This window comes from Ammospiza nelsoni, chromosome 14 (assembly GCF_027579445.1).
Source record: "Ammospiza nelsoni isolate bAmmNel1 chromosome 14, bAmmNel1.pri, whole genome shotgun sequence".
Classification (NCBI taxonomy): Eukaryota; Metazoa; Chordata; class Aves; order Passeriformes; family Passerellidae; genus Ammospiza; species Ammospiza nelsoni.
Genome location: NC_080646.1, coordinates 3745333 through 3770603, shown reverse-complemented (window position 1 = coordinate 3770603; position 25271 = coordinate 3745333). Strand labels below are relative to the sequence as shown.

Here is a 25271-nt window from a genome sequence, read left to right as displayed (position 1 = left end):
CATAACACTACACATCTTCACTCTTACAAACCCCAAGTGCTTTGCCTTACTTTTTTAGTATTTCTAATCCTGTGCCTCACTGCACTGGTACTTACAGAGTAGATTTGTGTGCAGCAAGAGAGGCTTGCAGCTTTCAGCAATTCAGCAGGTTACAGCTAAAGATAATTCCCAGATGAAGTTTCCTTACTTCCAACACAATCCCAAAAATCCACATTCAGTGCTGACTTATGTAGGTGTGGTCACAAACAGCAGCTGAACACACGCAGCTGCTGGAGCACCATTCCCTGTGATTACCCTGCAACCAGGCACAAAATTAAGGAATTTATCTTGTGGTGGGTGTGGCAAAATTGAAAAAACAATGTTGAGGGTTTTTAAATTTTTTTTTTTTTTATAAAATTGCTCCCAAATACAAGGATGAACTTTATTTGTGCATTTCAAAGAACAAGAAATTTTAAAGGCAATGATGGGTAGATGAATTAGAAAAATTAATGTGGATTAGAGCTGAAACAACAAAAGACTTTTTTAGCTCAGTAAATGCTTTTATGGTTACTTCAAAAAATTGCCAGTTTAAGTGTGACTAATTTGCAAAATATTTAATTGTCTGAAAAAATGTATTGGTTTTGTGCAAATATGAAATCCAAACACTTCACACATCTACTTAAATGCATGTAAGCATGGCTAGTTTTCTTCCTTTTACTTGCTTGATTTGCAATGACTTTTTTAAATAAAAAAACAACTTCACAGATTTAACATCAAGCATTTCAGGGTTTCAGATCAGGCAAAATGCAAAGGTAATCTCTACCAGAATTTTAACAAGATCCTAACATAAAAGCACACTCCAACATTAAATCATTGAGTGTTATGTGATGTGGATAATAACTTTTTTAAATGCAAAACCATCTTGTCTCAGAGCATCATGCTGTAGCACAGGGCTCAAATACTTAATAAAAAGATTGTCTGATCTAAATAATGTTGATTAAGAGTTTTTTATTTGAAAACATCCCACCATGCTTTGCAATCTGTATCCTGTTTTCACTCACTTCTTGGGAGCAGCTGCTCTGAAAGTGATTAATAGTGCATCACACTTAAGTCCACAAAGCCACGATGACAACATCAAATTGAAAAGCAAGAAAAACACCAAATACTTGTGTGCTCTGAACTACTGACACAGCTCCTGTAATTCTGGAGAGAAAGCACCTTTGCTAAGTGCTGATTCAAGCAGTGAAGATCTGCACTGAACTCTGTAAAACCACTGTTTGGAGCACAACAATGCCTCCAGTATTAAACTGCAGCATCAGTAATTAAAAATGCCAATCAGTCAAGCTCTTCCAAGGCTTACGTTTTCTTTGAAGTTCTCCCTTCCAGGACTGAGCAGTCCTGACCCTCCTGAGTGTAGACCTGACAAGGCAGCAGCCCAGGGTGGCCTGCAGGACAACACCACAAACAAGTCCACAGTGCATCTAAAATGGGGCTCTAAAAATGCAGAAACTTGGTACTTAGGAGTTTTGGAATGCTTTGCATATTTTTCAAGGTTTACTATTTTTGGCAGGGAAATGAGGGGAATTTAATAGTCTTACATACAATTCTGCAAGTGTAGCCTAAAGAGATTTGCCACTTTCACGTTGCTCATGCATGAAAATGGTAACACCATCCTACCTGCTTTAGAGCAAGGAGGAACAACTGAAATAGTAATTTTTTCCTCACTATCTGAAGCCTTCCTTTCATGTAAGTCTCATCTAAAAAGCAAAACAAGCCAAATATAATGAATAAATTCACATAACTGTGCCAGTAACTCAAATTGGCCCAGTTTTACTACAACTTGACTGCTTTCAACAAGCAGCCACCTCCAAGCCCTCTTTTTTCCCTTGGGCATTTCCAGAAGAATCTTCAGTGTAAAACAGGGACATGGAAGATTACTAAGTAAACTGGTGCAGGTCACAGTTCAACACTGTCCAGCCCTAGACTTTGGCAGAGCAGCCTGGACAAGGAGCTTAGTCTGTGTGTGTGAGCCAAGCAAAAACACCAAGCTACAACCCAGGAACAGCGACCCCAACTCCTCACCCACAGCAAACTGTTTGCCACCTATGAGCTACAAAAAATCCCATTGTTGTTCTGGTTGCTTGGGTTCACTGGATGAAAGCAGACTGATAAAAATGCTGCTGGCTGAACTCCTGTGCAGCGCAGCTCCCGTCTCTCTGCGCTGAGAGAGGGAGAGACGGAGGAGGAGGATGCTCAGACAGAGGATCAGGAGCCACACAAAAGCCGTGTGCTCTCCAGCCACACACCTCAGCTACAGGGAATCCAAACACAGCACAGAGAGCACTGACAGTGCCCCAGCCAGCTCCCAGGGACTCTAAAAACAACCATTCCGAATGGTAACGAGGGCTTGGGGAAGCTTGTTTGTTTCTACCAATGTAACCTGACCAAGTCAGTGCTCCTCAGTCAAGGCAGTTCACAGGGATGACTCCCTGGAGGATTTTTTTGAAAAAGCTTGAGCTTCTTCAGAATTCAAGTTTTCTGCATCTTTCTTCTAGCTGCAGCAAACTAAATGCTCACTATCCATCCACACTCCAGTAAATCCCCAGCTGTGACAGGTGGATAAAAGAATCAGAAAAACAAACTCATGTCACTGTCTCCTGTTAGTGGACTGTGGTTACACATAAAGCAGATGCACAAAGGGGGATTTTGAAGTTTAAAAACCCCCAGGCATCGCAAGTTCCCGGAGGGAACTCCCACTGAACGTCGTGTCCCTGCCATTGCCACTAAGCTGGCGAGGCACCAGCTCCTGGATGGATTGCCAGACGAGCAGCACGTGATCCTCCTTCAATCCCACCCTGTCAGGCACAGGTATCCGATCGAGATCTCCATGTCCTGCATCTCATTTTGCCCCCACATGAGCATATCTGTCCCTTCAATAGCATTATCCCACGGGCAAAGCTGCTGAGGATCGGGATGTTCTCTCTCGTGTGCAGGTCTAAGCCTCTCTGCCCCAGGGTGACTTGACCTTTACCTTTCCAAACCATGCCTTACCTTCTGAGAAAGGATCCTCCAGCAAGAGCTTTTGGTTCATTCACAGAAATTGACATCAACTTCTGTCTTTCCAACCTTCTCCTACCACAATATTTAAATTTCTGTATTTGTTCCCGCAAACCAGTTATTCCTGAGGGAACTTGTTCCATTTAAAACAAACAAAATCCCCTCTTAGAAAAATTTCTGCTTGCTAAAGGTTTATTTTATTACAGGAAAACCTTTCCAATTTCTTTTATGCCCCAAAGAACAGTCATGCTCCTAGACGGCTCAAAAGAACATTCCAGGTGACGTGAGCTGACTAGAAGACACATCGGTGTTGGTTTGCTCCATTAAAATGAAAATAAATATGCACCAAAACCTTACACATAATATACTGCTGAGTGATACCTGGGCTAACTAATGTGACCAGAGCTGTCATTTCACATGCAGTGATGCTTTTTTTGTGCTGTCTGGAGTGGCCTTGAGAGGCCAGATCAGCCAGGCAGGCAGGGCTGTGCCATGGCTGACATGTTTATCAATCAACAAAACAAAGTCACTGCTCCTTTCTGCAGGCTACCCACTAACTACCACTCACACACACACTTAGTACAGAACTGACCTATTTTCCTAGGCCAAATTTACATTATTCCTTCATAACTGAACTTGGCTGCAGAAAGATGCTAAAAGGAGACAAACAGTTTTCACACCACTGTAAACAGAAGTCAAAAAAAAAAACCCCCATGAGACATTTCAACTACAAATTTAAAAAAAAGAGGGTTCATTTACATGGGTTTTCAGACTGTCATGGCAGATGTTATTTTTGAAATTACTGTTCTCCCTCACGAGGGGGAAAAGCAGCGTCAGGATGCACACACACTGCAGGCTTCTCACAGATATCAGCACAGCAGTTCATGTTCCCAAAGACACACCTGCACCAGCATTTCAGCAGATAATGCATTTCACCTTCCCATTCACCTTGACTGCACAATTCCAGATTCACAGTGCTTACACTCCTTCTATGCCTAACTAAACTCACCTTGGAGATGAGAAAAGGGTTTGAAATTTGTCTTGTTCTTAATGCAGATACAATTAAGTAAAACAGGTAAGCTCCTAATAGAAGTGAATCATGAACAAATTATAAAATAAAGTATTTAATTTCTTTTCGGTCTCTTAAAAGAGCTAGAGTTTGAGTGATTCATTCATGCTGCTAACAGGTAACACTGGCTTCTCTCACTGAGATGCATTTTAAAACACTTAAAAATCAGGCCTTCCAGAGCCCATACAGTTAATTCTCATTAGCCACTTCTTCATCAGTACTGACAGAGCAATTAATATGATAACCACCAAGATAATCAGAATATTATCTAGACCGACTGTTTGTTCCCTTACTTAAGAAAAAACGTCATGCATTTTGCTGTTGCCTTACATATATGAGTAGAGAGAAGAATGAGGGAGTTAAAAATTAATAGAGATGTGGGTATTCCTTCGTGGGTACTTTTCCCTCCTCTACAACACCTCAACTCCCCAGGCACCAAGCTGGAAGAAAAATCTGTAAGCTGTCCTGTTGGGTATTTATGCTCAAGTGATGAATTTAAATCTGCTTTGCTTTATGTGCTTCCAGAACAACTCCAGCATACTCACCCAAACAAACTTCTTTTCCAGAAGCAGTTAACTGAAATATGCAATAGATAGTCCTATACATCACTGGTCGAGGGAACCACAAGAAAAGAGGGTGACATAGTAACAAAAAATTCCCTTAATAACAAGATTTTCATTAATTCTTGTCTACAGATAAAAGGTACCTGCAGCCACTCACAAACACCACAGCACTCATGGTAAATAAGATTATCCTCCTTATGGGACAGATGAGACACTGCAACTTTAGTGACTGTCCCACAAACCAAGTTTAATCTCACACCTTAAAATGCAAAACCCATTTTAAAGAGCTGCCCACGCAGAGATGTAACACAGGGAGACACAGGCACAAAGCATCAGGTAAAGTCCTTAAAAATTCAGACATGTCAAGAGATTATAAATATTTAAAAATACTGGAAAACAAAAAATCCATTTAAGGATTTTTCAATGTATTTTACAAAGAGAACAATAGTAATAAATTACCTTACTTCTCTTACTAGGGTTAGCCAGGACAATTTTAAACCCATACACACATAAATTTCTGTATACAGGAAACATTCAGCTGACATGTTTCCCATCAGTATCAACAGTGCTTAGCATGTAAATTGACAAAGACACCAAGTGTCTACAAACATTTATTTTTAAACTGTTTGGAACACAGTAAATAACTAAATGCTTTTTCTTTTTGCCCACAGGAAAAGGGGAATGAATACAGGGCATAAGAAGCACTGCTCAGCATCTTCCTAAAACTAATATATTTAATACACGTCAAATGTGCTGGGAGAAATGGCTTTGTCTTGCAGAAAAGTATTGTAAAAAAAAAAGAACAAGCCCAAATTAAACAACCCAATAAAAATACAGCAAGGCAAGACATTCATCATTTGTCTGTTGATATTTTAATAATACCAATGATCTAATGATTGAGCTTTTGAAAGATACAAGATAAAATTACATTATTCTTTTAAGAAAGATATGTAAGATTTCTTTCACAAGCTTCAAAATCAGTTGCTCCAGCTTTCTACAATTTTGTTTTAGATGCTAAAAGCAGGCAGCATTATTTTCCCCCTTCTGAAATCCAAACTTTCCAAATGGAGCATGACAAAAGCTGAAGTCCTGAGTTCACTTCCACAGCAAGCTACAGGCATGCAGGGGAATCTGGTGTGCCAGAGCAGTTCCCAACAACATTGTTATCAGAGAAATGCTGACATCCAGCATTTCATCTACCAGTAAAACTGGAGTCTGCATTCTCCCTCACCAGAACCTCCAAAGCTCATTTGCAGCACAGACTGATCCATGCTTTAACAAGACATATTAGAAAGTAATTAAATTTATTTTCTGGTTGATTTTTGGATTCAAATAAAACATGTCCCTAGGCTATAACCAGCAAGAAATTCTTCACTTACAATTAAATTACTGGTTACTTTTCTGCACTCCTTGTTGGGGTTAAATGAAAAAAAAAAAAGAAACAACAAAGTGCCTGGGGTTCCACAAGGCCTTTCTCTTACCATAAAACAATCAAAGCTCCATGGCCATTTTCCCACCCAAACAATAAAAGTAATAAACACTATTCAGACATTCCCAAAACTGATGGATTAACAAAAGAGGATGAAGGGTGTGGGGGGTAAAATGAGGTCTGACAACAACAAACCCTGGGGAACACACAGGACTGTGGAGATTCCACCAGCCCAATTAGAGCCACGTGGGGTGGAATTGCTCTGAAACAAAAAATCTCAAAAACAAAACCCCAAAAATCCAAGGGGATCCACACACAGGCAGAGACACAGCAACAGCCTGGCACTTGCACCTCCTCTTTGTCCAGGAAAGGACACTGTCCCATGCTGGGACACACCTGCAGCCCCTTGCCCACCTCTCTGTGCTGCCGGGGCAGCTCAGCCAGAGGCAGATCCTGAGCTTGGAGCCCCTACCATGAACAACAGTGAAATCACAAGGAGTGCCCACCACTGCCTCCAAAAGCAGTGGAATGGAACCCAACTCCACAGCTAAGCTGGGGAATTTTTTTTCTAGCCACCTAGAGAAATAGCTGCAATAATCAAAGGCTCTCTGACTTCCAGGTTTTATAAAAAGGAAAAAAAAGCAATGGAAAGACCCAGCGAAACTGCTGTCAAAGCCAACTAGAAGATTAATTATAAGGTGTCTGCTTAAATAAATAAATCCAGTGTAATTGCAGAATCTAGAAATTACTACTATGGATTATAAAAGCCACTTCTGGTTGGCCTGCTCTAAACCAACCAATTTAAAAACCCATCAGATATATGAATGGCATAAAAGCCTGGGTATAAACAGCCATGTCAAGCGCATTGTCTGTCTTCAAGTAAATTATATTAATGAACCAAAATTGTTTGGTTGTTTTTCACACCATGAGACAATGTTTACACTTGGCAAAGTCCTCTGGCCTAGATTTTCAAATAGGACTACTGGTTTCAGGCACCTTACATTTGATTTGTCAGACCACCCACCAGAGAGAGAGCTGTGGACCAGAACACTTCTTAAGAGAAATAAAATCTGTTAATCAATCAGGGCACGTCACTAACAAACCAAATCTCACCTTTTTTCCTTCTCATTCACAGAAATTGTTGATAACCCATGTCAATTGTTAAAATGTGAATCCAAATATTATGTTAGAGTATGACGCCACTGCTTCATAGGAAAAAACCACACTGATGACATAAGGAGCAGGGAACAAGATAAGAAATCAGTGGCAAGACTGCAGCAGTTGTGCCAGGGACAGAAAGTTGATATATACAAAAATCCTTCCTATAAACTGGAGGATGCTTTATTTTATCCACATTGCCTTAGGATGGAGAGTGATGCATTCACAGAGAAACACACAGCATTCACTCAGAAGCCCGGGTTTGCAAATCCATTTTGGCAGAATGTCCAAAGAGTGAGAATATGAGATGCTTCCTTAATTAAAGTTCACTTGATGAGGACAGGCCTGTAAAACACAGTCCAGTCTAGGCTTTACCTGAAGCTGCTGATACCTGAATCACTGTGTCTCAAGCTAGCAAAGAGTTTCTCCACCCAAGGCACAGCCCAGAATAACAGAAATAAAAGATGTAAGAAATCAAGCAGCCCTCTATACTCCATGCTACAAAGCAAACCATCTGGCCCAGAATATTTTCTCTACAATTACTACTTTCTTGCCTAGTCCTACAGAATAGGTAGCGAGGAAACAGACTAAAGCACGTCAAGAGAAGCTTTCCAAAGGAAATGCACTTAGAACAGACCCTCAGGAATACTTTCCTCACCTGGAGACAAGACTGCTACAGATGTAAGAGTCATTCAAGTACAGATAATGATTTATCTGGAAGTCGTTTTGAGAAGCAATTCCCTTGTATAATTAAGGCGGCTTGGCTCAGGGAGCAGGGAGGCAAAGGCAAACAAACAAGTTTGCAATCAGAATGTAACTTGTATCCCTGTTTGTGCTCAGAAGAGAAGGGCTTGCTAAACCAGAGTTCCTGGTCCCTGTTTAACTGGTTCATCACTTGCCCCTGGCTGTCCCTTCAGCTCTCACATCTGCAGTAGCACAAACACCGTGTTTTTATTATTTCTGCTAATCCTATTTTCCATGTATTACATACAACACTAAGTGTTTATTACTCCAGCATGTGGGCAGGTTAAACCACACCTGCTTCACAAGAATGGAAAAAGAAATTACTAGTGCAACAAAGCACTTAACAAGTAAATTAAAAGAGAGTTGAATACCTCCTTTAACTACTTCTACTCAGGAACACATTACTATAATCACATTTCTAGACTCTTCCTCTGCTGGTATTTCAGTTACTACACTTCAACTATCATATCCTAGAAAGTTCCTGTTTCCAGACTGTCTTTCCAACAGCACAATGACAAAATCAACCTTCTGTACCCGCAATTACAGGTAATACAGCTCAAGGTCTCTCCCCAGATACTGCAAATGCTCCATGGAAGTGGCTCAAGCTACCCAAGAGATCACCTCTCACTGCTGGGAATGCAGCCTCCCACAGCAGCACCATTTCACTAGATAGCCACTGAGAACCAAAAAAACCCACCAAAACAAACTTCAAAAGCACAGAAAGCTGAACCTTCACGTAAACTGACTCCAGAAAGCAAAATGACCAAAGACCTTACAGCTTCCAAACTAAGGGACAAACATATTCCCAAACATATTCCAGCTCTCTCGCAATTAATTTTTCATCCACGAGACACACCCACTCACCCACACAAAGCAAAACAAGGCCAGCACAAACCCTATAAATTTCATCAAGGAAGGAAGAGTAAGCATGAGATGTTTATTTCTATTTTTAAATACTTGGGAGGTGCCTCAATACTCCCTGCCTAGATAGATAACTAAGTAGGTGCTCCAGAACTGTGAGATCCAGTGCACGATCTGGCACGAGCAGGCACATCCAAGCAGCAAAACATGAGAGAAGCTCAAAAGGCGATTAAGAAAGCTATTAAGAAAGGCTTTTGAAGTAATTGTTTCCTCTAAGCCAGGACAGACACTAACTCAGGGTGTTGCTACAGAGAAGAAAAAAAATACATATATATATATATATACATATATGTCTGTATTCAAGCACACCAAAATGCTCTAAGCAGACTATGGTTTATAAAGAACAAGACAGTCTCCTCCTTGTTCCCACAGTTCGTTTCTGCCTCAAGCAAAGCTGGTTGCCACTCTGGTTGCTCTCTCCCTCACCCAAATGGTTTGCATAGCAGATATGCTGAACAATCAAGTTTGAACCAGGCCCTAATCCTGCTGACTTTTCTCGCAAAACTGCTGGAAAGGAATTCCTCCTGGCAGCTGCAGTGCCTCTGCTCATTAGTTTACCAAGCAGCAGCAGAATGAACTGGACAGGCACATCGTTTCTGTGCTGCTGCAGAGAACAGAGATAAGGGCCAGGCAGGCAACGGGAAGGCTCCCAGTTTCCCAAACACACATTGGGAAGAAGAAGAGAAAAGCAGAGGTTTGAGAAGGAAGACAGCTTGCAAGAACCCCTGCAAGTTACTGCCACACGCGCTGCTGTTGTGGGAACCTCCTTTCCCTTTGCTGTAAGATTTGGGGGTTTTTTTAACTCCTTCTTTAGGGCATTGTGTTTAACCAGGCATGCCACTTATTTGCACCAATTCCAGTGTCTCCTGGATACTAGAAGAATGAGTAGGATAACATTGCAAAATAGCTGTCCACTTGCTCATGACATTCTTTGTCCAGGCAGCACCCTCGCATACAGGTCAGATCATGCAGACCACTCAGCATGCATGGAAAAGCAAATGTTTTTGCTTCTTGCTATGCAATTTCCTTGAAGTAACCCCATTACAGCACACTTAATGTAAACAGAGCTTTGCACCATTTATGGTAACAGGTGAGCCCTGTGTTGTTGAACATTTCCTCCTCCTCCCTCATCCCAGGCCAGCTACCATTTCAATAAATATTTAATAAGTAGACAAGAAAACCAAGAAGCTTCACAGCTTGAAGTTTTCATGTACTACACACATGACGTTGAATTTATCTACTGGAAAGCCTATGGACACTGTATCCAGAATCCAGGGGACAGGTACAGCACACTGATCTGAGTACCATTAACACAGTGCCGTGATTAAAACAGCAATGCTGGCTCACAGAGAAAAATGTTCCTTTTAGACCAGGCAAGAAGCTGGAGCTGGGACCTGTGATCCCCACAGATTTCAGGGGCCTCCCACTGTCACCAGGGTCATGCTGCAACATTTCCAGTGCATTCTCCACTCCAAAAATGCCCTCTCACTCCCTCATACCTTTTCTCCTAAAAAGATCATCTGACAGGTGGAGATAACTCTAACCACTCAAAGCAGCACCCTAAAGGTAGAAAATAATAAAATTTTTGCCTAGCAAGACTGATTTTTTTCATCTGCAAGATGAATTCCAATTACTTATATACTCCTGTAAACCACTTGATCCTAAAGTAGCCCTTGAATTTAAGATCTCTCTACAGCTGCTTTGCTGGAAGTGGGATTTGTTTTCCCTGCCACCACTCTCTTCATCTCCTGGTGCAAGGTATTACTGATTATTTTAATTTCTTTTCTACAGAAGAGAAATGGATGCACACAGACAAGCAACTGCAGTGAGCAGAAGAGGAAGAAGGCTTCATCTCTGAATTAGAGATTTGCATACTGGTTTTATCTGTAACACCCACTGCAGTACTTTATCCCAGACTCTCAGATCACAAAAGACAGAGCAGACAGTGACTCACTGCAATTTCAGTTCTGCATGTAGAGCTTCACGTGGACCAGTCAATTCTGATTCCGCCAAACAGCCTTCACAGGCACTCAAAGTAAACCAGCTTCTCTGAGAAAGAGTTCCTATTCATGTGCTGCCTTCCTGAGGAAAGCTCCAGAGATGGAAGGGAATTTAGTCAATGTTTCCCCTTTGTGCTGTAATGATTTAAGATTCAATTAATACAACACAGGGAGGCACTAATTCTGAAACACCTGCCTTCGTGGTAACTGGATTAAGACCTCCAAACTTGCTGCACTCCTAGCAGTGCCAGCCTGCCAAATGACAGCAGTTGTCAATATCGACCAACTGGAGGCTGGGCTTTCCTCTAAATCCTGGAGCCCCCTTTAAAGAGGATTCCCCACAAAATGGGAAGGGAAAAAAATAGAAAAAACACCCCACTTGACAGCTCTGAATTTGTTTAGCCAGAAGTCACAGCTCCTCCCCTGCACGCCTTGAAGGCTTGAGACTGGAAATGCTCCTATCAGATCCTTTCAAATCCCTCAAAGGGAAGAGATAACACCAAATAAAGAGATAGGGCATCCTCAGAGACAGAGCTACTCCCTCGCTGATCAATATACTGCAGGCTCTAGAGGGAACAGCTTCAAGAAAGACTGTGGGGCAAAAGGCTGGCAGGCAGGGGAAGAGCAGAGCAGCTGGTTGCACTGGGAGAAGAGCCAACAGGTTTGGGGCTTAGAGCAGGGTTTTTCTCCTCTCCTTGTCCCCTTCAAAACAGAGGTTTCTTTGGATTCGTTTAAGTAGCATGAAAATAAAGTGCCTCCGAATGAAGACCATGCTTGTTTGAAATCTAAGGAGAAACTTTTGAGGCCGGTGTGCCGGCCCAGTAATTAACAAAGTGCAACACTTTTCTTACCTTTTCAACACCACAGAAACTATTTCAACCACACAAGAAGGAGCTGAATTTTATTTTTTTTTTCCCTTTACACCCCTTCATCACCCTGACCTACTGGAACCACACTTGAAAGCTCGATGGGAGCATTCAGTGATACATAACTTCCATTTTAGTGAAACAATCCATCTGCTCCATGTGACTCAGAGCCTGCTTTAAGAATGCAATACTGTTTAGGCCAACGGTTGCACCGCACAAAGTGTTTTGTTCACATGCATTCCTTTGGGATGACAGAGCCTATCCACGGCCCTAACGGTTGGGGCCTGTGGTTTTTTTCCCTCATCCGCTGAATGCTGCAGTGACTAAGCTGACAAAAATTCCTAGCCAATTATAAACCCACTTAAAGAGACAGGCAACCCCCCTGCAACCTTCCCTTGCTATCCTATACGGGAAGTTTCTATACATAGAAAAACATCTCCTCCTCCCAAGGCCTGCGTTGATATAAAAGACTTTCTCTGCACGCCCAACACTTCAAACATGCTTCCTAAATGGCATCATTTCCCAAAATCATAAACTTTATTCATCCATCTATATCCCTCACACATCAACTGGAAAAAATAATAAAAAAAAACTAATTAAGACAAATTGACCCCATAATTGATTGAAAAGTTAGAGAAGCCATTAATGGGGGAAGATTAGCCTGGAGAGCCATGGAGCAGTGTGCATTAAGAGGGGACAGCCAAGTGCCTATAAACCCAATATATTGCAAGGAGGAAAAAGCACATCAGGAGGGTCACACTTGGTGTACAAAGCAGAAGTTTGATCCACCTCAGAGCATAAGTTGAACTTCAACTAGCAACAACTGAGAACTTTTGAGTTGCCCCTCAAATCCTTCTCAGCAACCAAATTCCAAAAAAAACACCAGCCTTTCCCAAGAGTCATGTGCTGAACTCATTCTCGCCTACACTGTCAAGGGCTACACAAATACATTTAATAATTAGCCCGGGCATACAGAACTGTGCTTTGGGCAGGTAACTACATGTTCACTTTGCCCAGCAAGAAACAGCAAACAAAAAAATATGGAGAGAATGGCACATGGTTTCCAGCTTTAAAAAGCCAGGCTCTGGGGCACCTCAGACTCTCCCCATTTGATGGTGGGCAAGCTTGTTGCTAAATCATTTTTAGCGCTCGCCTGATAGCACATGCACATTCCATTCCCAACGCTCAAAGGAGGGGGAGGAAGAGACAGTCGACAACTGAACCAGGCTGAGTTCACCTCAGAAGAAAAAGGCAATTCAACAATCTCTATTAACATATCATTATCCCAGCATCTTTTTATTAGAAGTTAATTCTCATAGACAGACTGGAGAAGGAAATCCCACTATTAGTGGGGGAAAAGGCTAAACAAAGGCTTCTTCAGGACTGTTAAACACTGAAAAAACTTGTTGGCCACATAAAAACAATTTATGAAAATGTTAATTGTCAATTAATTCCTACATTCATGTGTGTTTGGGAAGGAAAAACAGGAAAATGGCTCCTCCTATACAAAATTTTTAGAGAACATGATTCCTATCCAGAATTTCCCTTTCCTTCAGTCCATTTCAAATTTAATTGCAGATCAGCCATCACAAGAGATGTATTTCCATACATTCCATGAAAATGGGACAACTGGCCAGGTGGAGGACAGATCACTTGAGGGGCCCCCACCAAGATAAGAAGACTGCAGCTCAAGTTCAGTCTGACATCTACACAAGCATTACCTGCCAAAACTGAAATCCCTAGGAAAACTCACAACCCACTCCAAGCTGGACTCACTGCATGGAGAAGAGCCACAGAGAACTGTAGAAAATGCTAAGCCAGGCTGAGTTTGCCTTGTCCCTGTGACATCTGCAAGAGCACAGCAAAAACACAGCTTTCTTTTAGTTTTACACTTGACATTTCCCTGACATTTTCCCTATAACACTGCTAGCTGTTCCAAGCTCCCAGTTGTTTTGCAAATGCATCATAAAATTAAAGCCTTACATTACATCTAATTAGCTATCCAATACAATTGTCTATTCTATTAACAAACATTTGTCTAATATATATCAATGGGGCCTGGAAATCCACTTTAAGCATATTAATGAAAGATTTGGTTCAAGTTTAGATTTGTATTTAATTGCATAGATTTAACGTGGCACTGCTGCACAGGAAAGTAAACCAAAAAATTCTCTAAACAGGGCATCATTCTCAGTCTGCTCCAGGATGAAAACAAACCATTAAGAACAGCAAACTGCTGCAAGTAAAACCAAAGGCATTCTGTTTCCAACCCTACCTAGCACCAGATTATTAAATTTCTGAAACATCACTGTCACAACAGAGACACACAGTACCTCCAAAAGTAAATTTAGGATGCCACTGAAGTTTTAAAGCACCTCCTTTTATTCTTCTTATTTTAAGTTCAAAATAAATGAACACAATCTTAGAAATCCTCACTGAATGCGATCACAGCCATCATGTCCCTCTCCCCCTCTGCTCCACAGCCTCAGGCCCCTTGGGCTGCAGTCATTCCCTTCTCCATGAGCTTCCACAGAACCTGAGGTTAGACCAGGACTTCTTTTCAAGCACTCCCCATTAGAAGGTTGTCAGGCACACAGCGTGCAACCTGGTGATGCTTTTGTATCCTCCTGTAAGGAAGAACTGGCACTGTTTCCTTCCCCAGCCTTTACCACGCAGCATCCGAGAAACTCAACTGAAGAATGAACACACGCAACCCAGAAAACCAAGGAATTACCATTTCCTGTCAGTGACCTCCCAACTGCACTTCTACGGGGCTTTTTCTGACAGTGAAGCAGTTTCTTGGCTCAAGACAATCCATTAGAATGGTCTCTATGTAAAACAGTTTGTACTACTCAGAGGAACTGTGCACATCCATTTAATCACCCCACCACCAAAATGAATTGTAGTGCCACTGAAATATGGCCTCGTTTACTGTCTCATTCTACAGCACATGGATTACCCATTCCCATCACCTCAAACAGCACAAAGAAAAATAAATTTCTCCAAGAGCATGGATGGCCACTTAAATGCAGCTGCACATCACCTGGTGACCATAAACACACCTCTGGACTGACAAAAATAAAGCAAGCTGAAGCGTGTGAAATGTGATGTCTTCAGAAGATCAATGTGTGTGTGCAAATGTGAGTAGAAAAGACACACCGTATTTCCAAAAAGTTCAAACTTTTTTCATTCTTTATTCCAAAATGTGGGGGAAAGTTCTAAATCTCTTCAAAGTATTTTTAAAAGTTAGTTGCTTTCTCTTTTTTCTTTTTTTTTTTTCTTTGGAACACATAGCAAAGCGCTGGACTGAGCTCACTGCATCATCTTTTCATACTGGAAAATGAAACTCCCAAATTTAAAGACCTCTCAAAACAAACAGTCTTCTACAAATCCTTGTGCCAAAAGAAACTAGGAAGCCACGATGAGTACTTAACATTATCACACAGTTTTAGGTGGCTAGTGCAGGCTGCAAGATTCTGGCCAGGTTATGCCATTTTATAACAGAACAAAGAAAAATGGCAAGTATACATTTGTTTAATTTTAGCCCTTTTCTCAGAATATAAACCACTGCTACAGTAATTAACTGCAGATTGGCCTAAACTGCTCTGCGGCCATTCCAGCTTACTAATTAAATATGCTCTCACAGCCATAATAAAAATTCTGGGAAACCTCTGGCTGGAGAGCAAACTTCTCAGGAGGGGAGCAAAAGTCAGCAAAAAAACTTCATTCAGAAGGAAAACACTAACAATTTTTTTTTAACGTACTCCAGATTTTTCTAACTCTGTGACACCAACTGTGCCTTTTACAATTATTATCTTTTTTGTCTCTTTATTCCTTTCAGAATATGTTTATTTGCTGGAGAGTTTGCATACCAACCAAATACAAACAACAAACAACCTGTCCATTCAAAATATGGTCAGGTTTATACGACACCTAATTTTTTTTAAACCAACAAAGGTAGGATTAGTGTTACATAGACCAGCACTTAGCACCATACCACATCTAATTTGCTTGCTGAAAAAGTAAAACTTAAAAGCATGTTGTCCTCTGCTGAGATATACAATATCTGCTATATTTCAGTGTTTAAGGGAAAAAAAAAAAAAGCCACAGCAAACAGAAAAAAAAAAAAAAAGCATGCAAACATAATTTTAAGAAAAATAAGAATAATGTGATTAATCATCTCTGGCTCCCAACTTCTTCCCCTCTCTTGCTGCCCACACAGTTCATGTATGTTCACTATTTCTAAAGGACAGGAATACAGTGAATACTCCTCAGAGAGGGGAAGACAAGGAGAGAAGGAGGGAGGAAAAAAAGTGCAGCACATGTTTTTCAGCACTACTCTGCTGAATCAACAGGGAGCAGATTCCCAGCTGGTGCACACTGCAAGCACTGTACAAGTCAATGGAGCCATGTCAAACGACACCACTCAACTGCATTATCTTCTGAGCTCCGTGTAAACAAACAGGAGCAGATTCCGAATATTTGTGAGAATACATCATGTTACTGTCTCCATATGTTTAAACATTTTAGTAGAAGGCACATATGGACCGCTCTTCCCACTCACTGTCATTCTCTCCCTCCTGCTCCTCATACACTGTATCTTCTGGGGCCATTGTCAAACTAATTCAAAAATGAATAAGGATACATTTTCATTAAAAACATTTTGTGCTTAGCTGCCATCTGCTTCATCGGCCTCCAAATCCTCGCATGCCTTTTCCATGGTCCTCAGTTTCACACATTCAGAAGCTCAAAGTTTTCTCCTGTTGTATTGTGCAGTGAGGTCTACATGAGCTATTGTTTCATGTCAAATTCATCTCCTGAACCAAGTGCTTAATGCTTACAGCCCTCATCCATGTCCTCTCTACAATGCCAGCTTACACATGCTTTTTTTAAATGCCTAAACTCTAATCTTAAAGCTCCACACACTTCAGACACTCCCTGTCACTGTTTTTATGGGAAGCATGGCTCTTCCACCCCCTTTGGGAAATATGGGAGCTCTAATTTGCTCTCACAGGGGGAGAATTTGTTCTCATCCTGACCCACAGAAGCAGCAGCTGAAGCCAACACCCCTTTCCTCATAGAGGTAACAGCCTGTCTCCCCCATAACCAGACCAATTGTCTTTTCTGAGTAGGCAAAGTTTCAGCAAGTATTTGACACTGAGCACCTCCAGCTTAACTGGGGAAAGAAGACAAATAATTAAGATAGGGGGACAAACCCAACAAGGCACCATAGGTCTTATATACACATCACTGCTAGTTTTGCTATTACTTTCCCAAATAGTTTGCCCAGTTCATTTCTTACAGCTCAAGCAATAGCAGAAGTGTCTTAGGAAGCTTTAGCTGGACTTGCTTGAAAAAAGAACACAAAGGTTATGGCAGACAAGGGATCCTGAACTTCCAGGCAGGCTTTCAAGGGTGTAATTTTCATTTGGTTTCTGCAGGCTTGGAAAGGCCTAGTGACTAAGGCAGCAGACCTCAAAAGTTAATCATCAGCAAGAGGAATACAGAAAACAACCAAAGTTTTCTTTACAGCAGACCACTGGACTGGCAGAGCTAGTGTGTCATCAGACACAAGTCTTGCAAGGGGTACAGCAGGAACAGTTTTTCTGGTTCTCACATCAGTTGCTGAGTGAGATGCAGGCAGCTTCCATAAACCTTTCCAGCAGTCACAACTGCCAGAAAAAAAAAAGAAAAACATAAAAGGCCATAGTCTCATTTGTATGTCTGGACACTCAGTTTTTATCTTTTCCATCTCTACCTGTGCCCCAAAGCACTGATGCAAACAAACAACTTCAGTACTCTCCTTTTATCTTCAGGGATTCTTCTATGTGGCCTCGCAACCCCAGTGAGGCACAGCTGGCATTTAATACACCAACATAAAAGTAGGTGCAAGTCAGAGAGGAGAGAGCCTGCCAAGCCCAACACAACATGCTGCAGCTCCAAAGAGAGCAAACTAGTACTGCTGCTGCCTTGGGGCACTCGAAGGTAAAGGAATGTACACTACACAGAAACCAGGGCAACCAAACTGGCAGGAGAGCTGCTGACGCTTTACACTGAACCTTAAAAATACCCAGAAAAATTTAGAAGTTACAGTTTCTTTGTAGCTTGCTCTTTTATAGTAGTGTCCATGGATTATTCTAAGTCAGACACAGCATATCCTTCCCTCCCTCCTCCCTCAGCATTGTTCCTGCCCAAGTTATATTGAAGGAAGCACAAGCTTCTTCCTTTGTTTGTGGGCAAGAAAAAGAAGGAAAAAAACAACTTCCACTCAACAGCAAACTAAACAGAAGCCAGGCTACTTAAAGTACCAAGTGTTCCCACACAACATTTACCCACCAACTTCAGATCTTTCAGCATAAAACCTAAACAAGGACACGAGAGATTTAATACACACTCCTCCACAGAGCCAGAGCAAAGAAAAATAAAAAGGCACAAAGGAACCCTGAATGATAGAGAGCATTTTCAGCTTGACATTACTGTGACGCACAAAGAGAATGTCAGGGTTAAATTAGATACTGCACTAGAAAAATATTCCCTGGAAAATAACATAGGTGTTGTATCTCAACCAGTAGAAAACGCCAACTGAAGCACTCAGTAACTGAAAAGTCCTTTCTGTGCTTTTTCATGTCTTGTGTGATTTTGCACTGCAAGAGTTCTCTCCTGATCAGGAGTTCATTGCCAAAGTGCCCGAGCAATCTAGCAGGGAAGACAAAAAGCTTCCTTTGGAACAACTGCACTTTTATACCTCCCTTGTTTTTCTTCAGAGCGGGAGTACTTAGGGGTTGTTTTCTTTTTACATGAATGGCCTACAAATTTAAAGTCATCTTCCTTCAAATCTGTGGTTTATCATAACAAACAGATTAGAAGAGGTCCAAATTTCTCACTCTGCTTATTGATTAGGACTTGATAATTTCTTTATATGCTGTACATCCTAAGATACTCTAAACCAAATTGTTTTTCCACACTGTAATGCTCTTAACAAGCCTTTCAAGGCTCTTTTCCAATACTTGCTTTCTTCTTCACAATCTCCCATGAAAGGAGATGAAAGCATATATGGAAAAAAACCCCATTACCTACACCCTTGCCTTCAAAGTCCTGCTATCACAGTCTAACTATGACCTCATTTTATTTAAACAAGTTTCTTCTCATGTGTATTTGGGATCCAAATTATTTTAACAGTCATGCAGATGCCAAAAGAAGTTGTTTTGCACGTTACTTTTGTCTACTCCAAATAGACAAAGCACTCAACAGAAAGCAAGCAAGTCATTATATCTCATTAAATCCACTCTCGTTACATCCATTCAAACCACCCAGGGCAATGAGGTTGCACAGGAGTCACCTTGGTCACCCTCTGTAGACAACAGAGTTACACTCTGTTAATGAAGACATAAATTTGACCTGCAAGACTCATAGAAACACTCCCCTCACCCTGGGCAAAGCACAAAGTCTCCCAGTAACAGGCTGAGGGGGTTTCTTTGCTTTGTTTAAAATAACCAACTTTATTTCCTGTAAGTATTGATAAAAGCACATACTCCAAATGCCTTTTTGTAGAGGTATTTTTGGCATGTGTTGACTGAAACTGCCCCACGAGCTGCTTTAATTGCAGTTCTAATTGAACAGGAGGACTCCACAAGCAACTGACAAGCCACTTCAGAAAAACACAACATCTCCAGATGAAGGCAACCAGAATATAGCCCTGATTCCTCTCACACTGTGCTGTTTCCTATCATTATGGCAGCTTTGGTCAAGACTGCATGTGGAATTTAGGAACTGTTCCTCCCAGTGACGACTTTGTAATTAAGCCCTACTGATACTGCAGGGCTCAGCTTTCGTAAAGTTACAGGATGAACTCAAAAAGCCTGCCATGTAATCATGTTACCTGAGTAAACTATGAGTTTGTTTACTCTATTTTTAAAAAGCGAGAAGAGATCAGGTTTTGTTTTTGCTAATACTTGCTATCAGAAAGACATAAACCTGCCAGATAAGAACAAACCAGGCAAGAGTAACTGCACTGGGAGTCAAGATATTCATGGACTCCTAGACTCTACAGACTGTACTGTGAAAACTAATGTCAGTAAACAAGTCCTTAGGTACAGGATTTACCATTACAGGAATGTCTGGAGGTGCATGCCAAGAGAAGCAAAAAACAAAGTCCAGTTAACAGCTTCAGCACGCACTGCAACAGCTCTGGCACACATGGAATGTCACTCCAGCAGGAGATGGCACTCGGTGGCCACCTCCTGCCAAAGTCCTCAAGGCAGGTAAAGCTGCCTCCAGCTCTGCTACAATGGCATTGGTTCCATACTTACAGTTTCCACCTTCTCCATGAGGAAGTAACTCCGGGAGTTTGCTGGGGTTTGTTTTACAGTTACGGATTTGTTGTTTTTTCTTTTTATTTTTAATTTAAGTGAGACAAACCTTTACTGATAGGGGAAGAATCTATTTGTGTGGCAACTGGGTAACTCATGCAAACTACACACAACTAGAATAAAAGTTTCAGTTGCTGAAGAGCTTAAAATAAAACCACAAAACTAAATATTTACTTCAAAAGAGGTAACAAAAACAGGATATCTCCTTAAATCTTACTTTTCTGGCAGTGGTTGGTGGTCCAGCAGCGGTAGTTGTACTCATTGTTAATGGATGTCTTCTCACACAATGGCTTCTCTTCCATTGTTCCCGGACACAAGTCCCCACATTCCTTTGGAGGTTTATTCCCAACGATGTAGTTATTGGACACTGCATCTAGGATGAGAGACCAGTCCACTGTGGAGAGGTAACACAGGTCAGAGTTCTTCTCGATGCGGATGGCCCCGCGGGTGATGTTCCTCAGGTTGTGGAGCCCGATCTCTTTCAGATTCGTCATTTCAAAGATGACCAAGGCATAGTTGTAGAAGAGGTTCCTGCCACGAATGACTGTGAGGTTGGGGAAGAGATCACTGAGGCTTTCCAAGCCTGCCACACGGAACAGCAGCAAGTAGTCAGTGATGACCGTGAGCTTGGGGAAGCGGAAGTTGCGGTAATCCTCGGCTTTGGAGATGAGCAGGATCTGCAGGAAGCCCTCGATCACCGTGCAGTTCTCCAGGCGCTTCAGCTCGTGGATGTCGTTGCGAATGTCGACGTTTGGCCCGCAAACTGAAACGCAACAGGAGGAAGAAAAGTTAGTAAATAAGGCACTCCTAAACCTTTTGAAACTGGAATGCAAGAAAGATATTCTGATCGCCGTAAGATTTCTAACTTTTAATTAGGTTGAGAATGAGTGCTTGATTTACACCTACATGGAACCTTCATTTCATTTCACCTATCACACCAAGCACTGGGAGCAGCACAGGGATGGCAGCTCTCCCTATACTCTACAGCACACAGAGAAATGCTGGTTTATTTCTGCTGATGACAAGAGTTGCATTGCACTGAGGAATACAAAGATAAACCAAATGCATTTGCACACCCTCCTTCAAACTAGATCATGAATGTGTGTCCAGAGCAGGGTTTGAGCCACTTCCCTTCAAACCAGTCAGGTAAAACAGAAAGTGAACAATTGGTGATTATGTTGCTAATTCACTCCCCACCCCGCTTAAGACACATGCACACAACGAGGGCATTTCCCAGAAAATTACAACTTTGGCCTCAAATCACTCTTTCTTTCCAGGGTCACACACCAAACAAGCCCTAATTCTTGGAATACTCATCTTGCAGTAGGTCAGCAACAACACTAAATCCACAGAAAGCCGGTCAGCACTTCCTGCTCTGTGACTGGGAAGAAAACAAAGTGCTTGGACTTACAGCACTGAATTCCTGTTTGCATGTTCCAGTAAACCAAGTTTCACTAATTTTGGCACCAAGACATAAAAAAGTCTCTTGAGTTCTAAGAAACACAGGATAAATTTATTTACAAGAACATGGAGCATCACAGTGAAGAATCTTTCCTTGAAAACAGCAGATTGAACTCTATGAACTCCCAAAAAAACAATGACCAAAAGGATTACTCCCTAATAAATCTATGTATTAAGTTTTTCCATATTAGAGACACATCACAATAACAACATTAAAGGGACTGGAAGACATGTGTGTTAACAATGTAATATTTAGACACATACAATCCACTTGGATGTAAAACAAAGAACTACAGAGTGTAGAGAGCCGTTTTTCTTCAAAGCCCTCAGAGCTGGTCTTCTTTGGAAAACACAGAAAAAAGATTCCCCATTAGAGATACTAAGTTGCTTGTAAGCAAACAAAGCAAAATGGCTATTTATTTAAGCAACCCAAAACTCAAATAAACACCAAGCAATTCAATTTTGTGGAAAGGTTCTCTTTTAATGCATGCTAGGCTTAATTATTTTAAAAACATCTTTTCCTCAGACAAGGGAAAGGCCTAAACAAGCACTGGAGCCAAAAAACTTAAATTCTAACCCAGACAAATCGTCCAGAGATTCAGAAATTGCACTGACAATAGAAAGCAGTCCTTCCATCCCACAACACTTATCTAAGGCTAATAACTTAAGCTAACAAATGATCCAGAGCATGAGCATGCTAAAACCACAGCAACTCTAATACCCAACAAGGACTTAAAGACTTCTAAGTCTTTTAAAGACTAAAGGACTTTCTGGTTAGAGGGACAGCATAAAAAAATAAAATAGGGCGAGATCTTTGTTAGGAAACAGATGTTTCTACACAAACTATTACCTAATCTTCCTTCTGTAAAGATTCAAGCTGAAAGCAAAGGCTTTTAAATGTGACTTGCTGCACTCAAGTAGCTATGTGCAAGTTCATTCCTTAGACTTTAAAAAAATTTTATAAACACCAAGACTAATGTACCACCAGGAATGCTTGGTCCCCATGAGCACCGAGACAGGAAACTTCCATTTTTGTACACAATGATTTCAAAATAATTGGGCTCTACTGCTGGAATCTGTGTCAAGGCTTGAATTTCAGGAAAACATTAAAAAGGCTGAATGGGTTGGCACCACGCAGCTTTAGAAGCCAGATAGAAGAGGGAGAACGTGAAAGAACTCCAAGGTATAAAACTGATAAGAGATGCACTGCTTAGTGCAGAACAAGTGAGGGGTTCTCCCCTGAACCTCTAGGAAAAACAACTTCAAGCTTTATTAAATTCCTTTAATCAGCTGGTAACCACGTCTTTCTTTCAACTTCAGAAATCATCTTCTAAAGCCATGAACCCTCCATCCACCCTAGGGACTGTGCCCTCTGCCCAAAGGCTATTTACACTCTGACAGTGGGCTTCTCTTGGTTTGAAAAGGCAAGTTAAAACACACACAGTGTCCCCCATTAAACCCTTCTGGCTTCCATCCCTGCCTGCTGGCAGGCCAAGGTGAACAGTATGGCTCCTGCTATGGCAAAGCAGAAATAGCAGAATTTATTTTCCTGCCATAAAAGTTTAGAAAGCCTAACTGCTCCAAGCCCTTTATTTTGTTAAAGAAATAAAATTTGCACTTGTGCTGACATTTTGCAGGCAAGGTTCCAGAGTGATGGGTTTAAAAACAGCTGAGTTACAATACCCTAAAGAACAATTTGTAAGAGAAATGGCAGCAACCGTTAACTAAAGCATTATATATCTGTTCATGTCTCTGTTTGAGGCTGGCCTTTCAAAGTCATATTGCTTTTAGCTTTATGTTTGTTTCAGCTCAAAAGTTACTTAATTTTAGATATTTAATGCTTTTATAAATCAATGAAATTTCTAGAGCTTTATGGCAAAAGCATAGCACTCACTTGCCTCAGTTGTGAAACATCATCCCCTCAAGTATGGAAAAGGATGAAGTCCAGTGGGGTCCCACATTAGGAATTGATCACAGATGAGTGGCTGTTGACATTGCTGATTTAAGAACTTATTAGTTCATCTAGTGAGTTATGTTTTGCAGAACTTTACACATATAATGAGAACTGCAGAGACACAAATGTGAAATAGGACAAGCATCATGGGCCATCCTGACACTTGGAAAAATCAGTTCCCATTAAACTAGATATTTTTTAAAAGAAATTTCTTTTAAGTTCACATTGTTCACCAGAGTTAATTATACCACAATACATCATCTTTTTCTCACGTTTTTTCTCTCTGCCTTGAAAAGGATTATATGAAAAACAAATTAATCAGAGCTCAAAGTCAACTCCAATTTCCATCTGGCTGTGCTGTGTTTTCTTTGGATGCCATTTGAGAGAAAGCGTATATGGACTCACAATATAAACTGGTCTGTCAGACACAATGAAGTGCACAGAAAATGCTCTTTAGAGCATTTATACTCCATTTAAGAGTTTTGGATATTCCAGTTTAGAGAACTTTTTTAATATGACTAGGATAACTTGCCTTTGTTTTACATTCAATTCAGAACTGGAAATTAACTATAATGTATTTATTTTGCTCCCTAGCAGAACATAAAAATGCAACAGCTGTTTATGACCCAGCCCCGCTAGTTCTGGGTAGATTATAAACACCCAGGATAATTACCAATAGTCAGATTCATGCTGTTTTCACTCAGCTGCCTACAGATTTCCAAGCCTTTCCTTAAACTGCCTATCATTTATCAGACTCGGCCTAAACCAAGTACCTAATTCAGAGTCAGAAATTTGTTCTTTAAAGACAAGTGTATTTATTTGTTTAAAAAATAACTCCCCAATATGGTGAAATACTGAAGAGAAGCAATGTAGTGTGTACCCAAGCAAACACAAATGCCTCCCTGGAAACAGCTCCTTAGTCCAGAAGTCCTGAGCTCTGCCTGGTGTCCAACAAGAAGCCCTGTTGTGCTCTTTTTTTCTGGGAGTATCCCATGGGCAAACTGCAGGGCATATAAACTTCCAAAGGCAATAGAAATACCCACTCCACACCCCAGTCATCCAGACGATCTGCAGCCCATTCCTAGTCAGAGGACAGATCCAAGCCTGCTCATGTAACTGAGATGGGGTCAATGAACTACCAGGAAAAGTGATTGCACATAACAGGTTCATACGACAAGAGTAATTAATGCTCCTTGATCTGGCAGGGCCTCCTGGCAAGGCTCTGTGTAAGTGGTGCCCTGGCTGGGAGCAGAGCTGGGGCTGTGAACACACACACACACACAGAGAGCACCGCTGCTGAGGACAGGCTGGGCAGGCTCCAAACAAGCTGTGTCACAGACTGTGGTGATCCAGCAGATTCCTCCCGACCTTAACTATGATTTGCCAAAGCTCCCTTGGATCGTTAAAACCATTTTGACATGCAGAGCTGCCTTGTCACCTTGAGAAACACCTGCTATCTCATCACCATCTATTTACAAACAGTCATTTACTCCACACAGCAGCTCTTCACTCTTTTCCTAAATCCACCAGTTACTTCAGGTCACTGGTGACTGCTGAAAGGACTTGGCTGTTGCTCTTCAGTGTTTGGAAGGAACTCTTCCCTTCCTTCTGCAAAATCTCATGCTAGCACAGACAAAGCAGCAGAGGCCTTTCTGTCCAACATTCACCTGACACTGCAACTTCTGCTTGCTATATCCAGCT

At 41.3% G+C, this 25271-nt stretch overlaps 1 protein-coding gene across 1 annotated transcript in view; it reads right to left on the bottom strand.

Annotated features, from left to right (window-relative positions):
• IGF1R (insulin like growth factor 1 receptor) overlaps positions 1–25271 on the bottom strand; it is a 166998-nt gene that overhangs the window by 115727 nt on the left and 26000 nt on the right. Inside the window, exon 2 of the mRNA XM_059481994.1 lies at positions 20373–20918. Coding sequence (XP_059337977.1) covers positions 20373–20918 — 546 coding nt within the window. The remainder of the gene's footprint in view (positions 1–20372; positions 20919–25271) is intronic.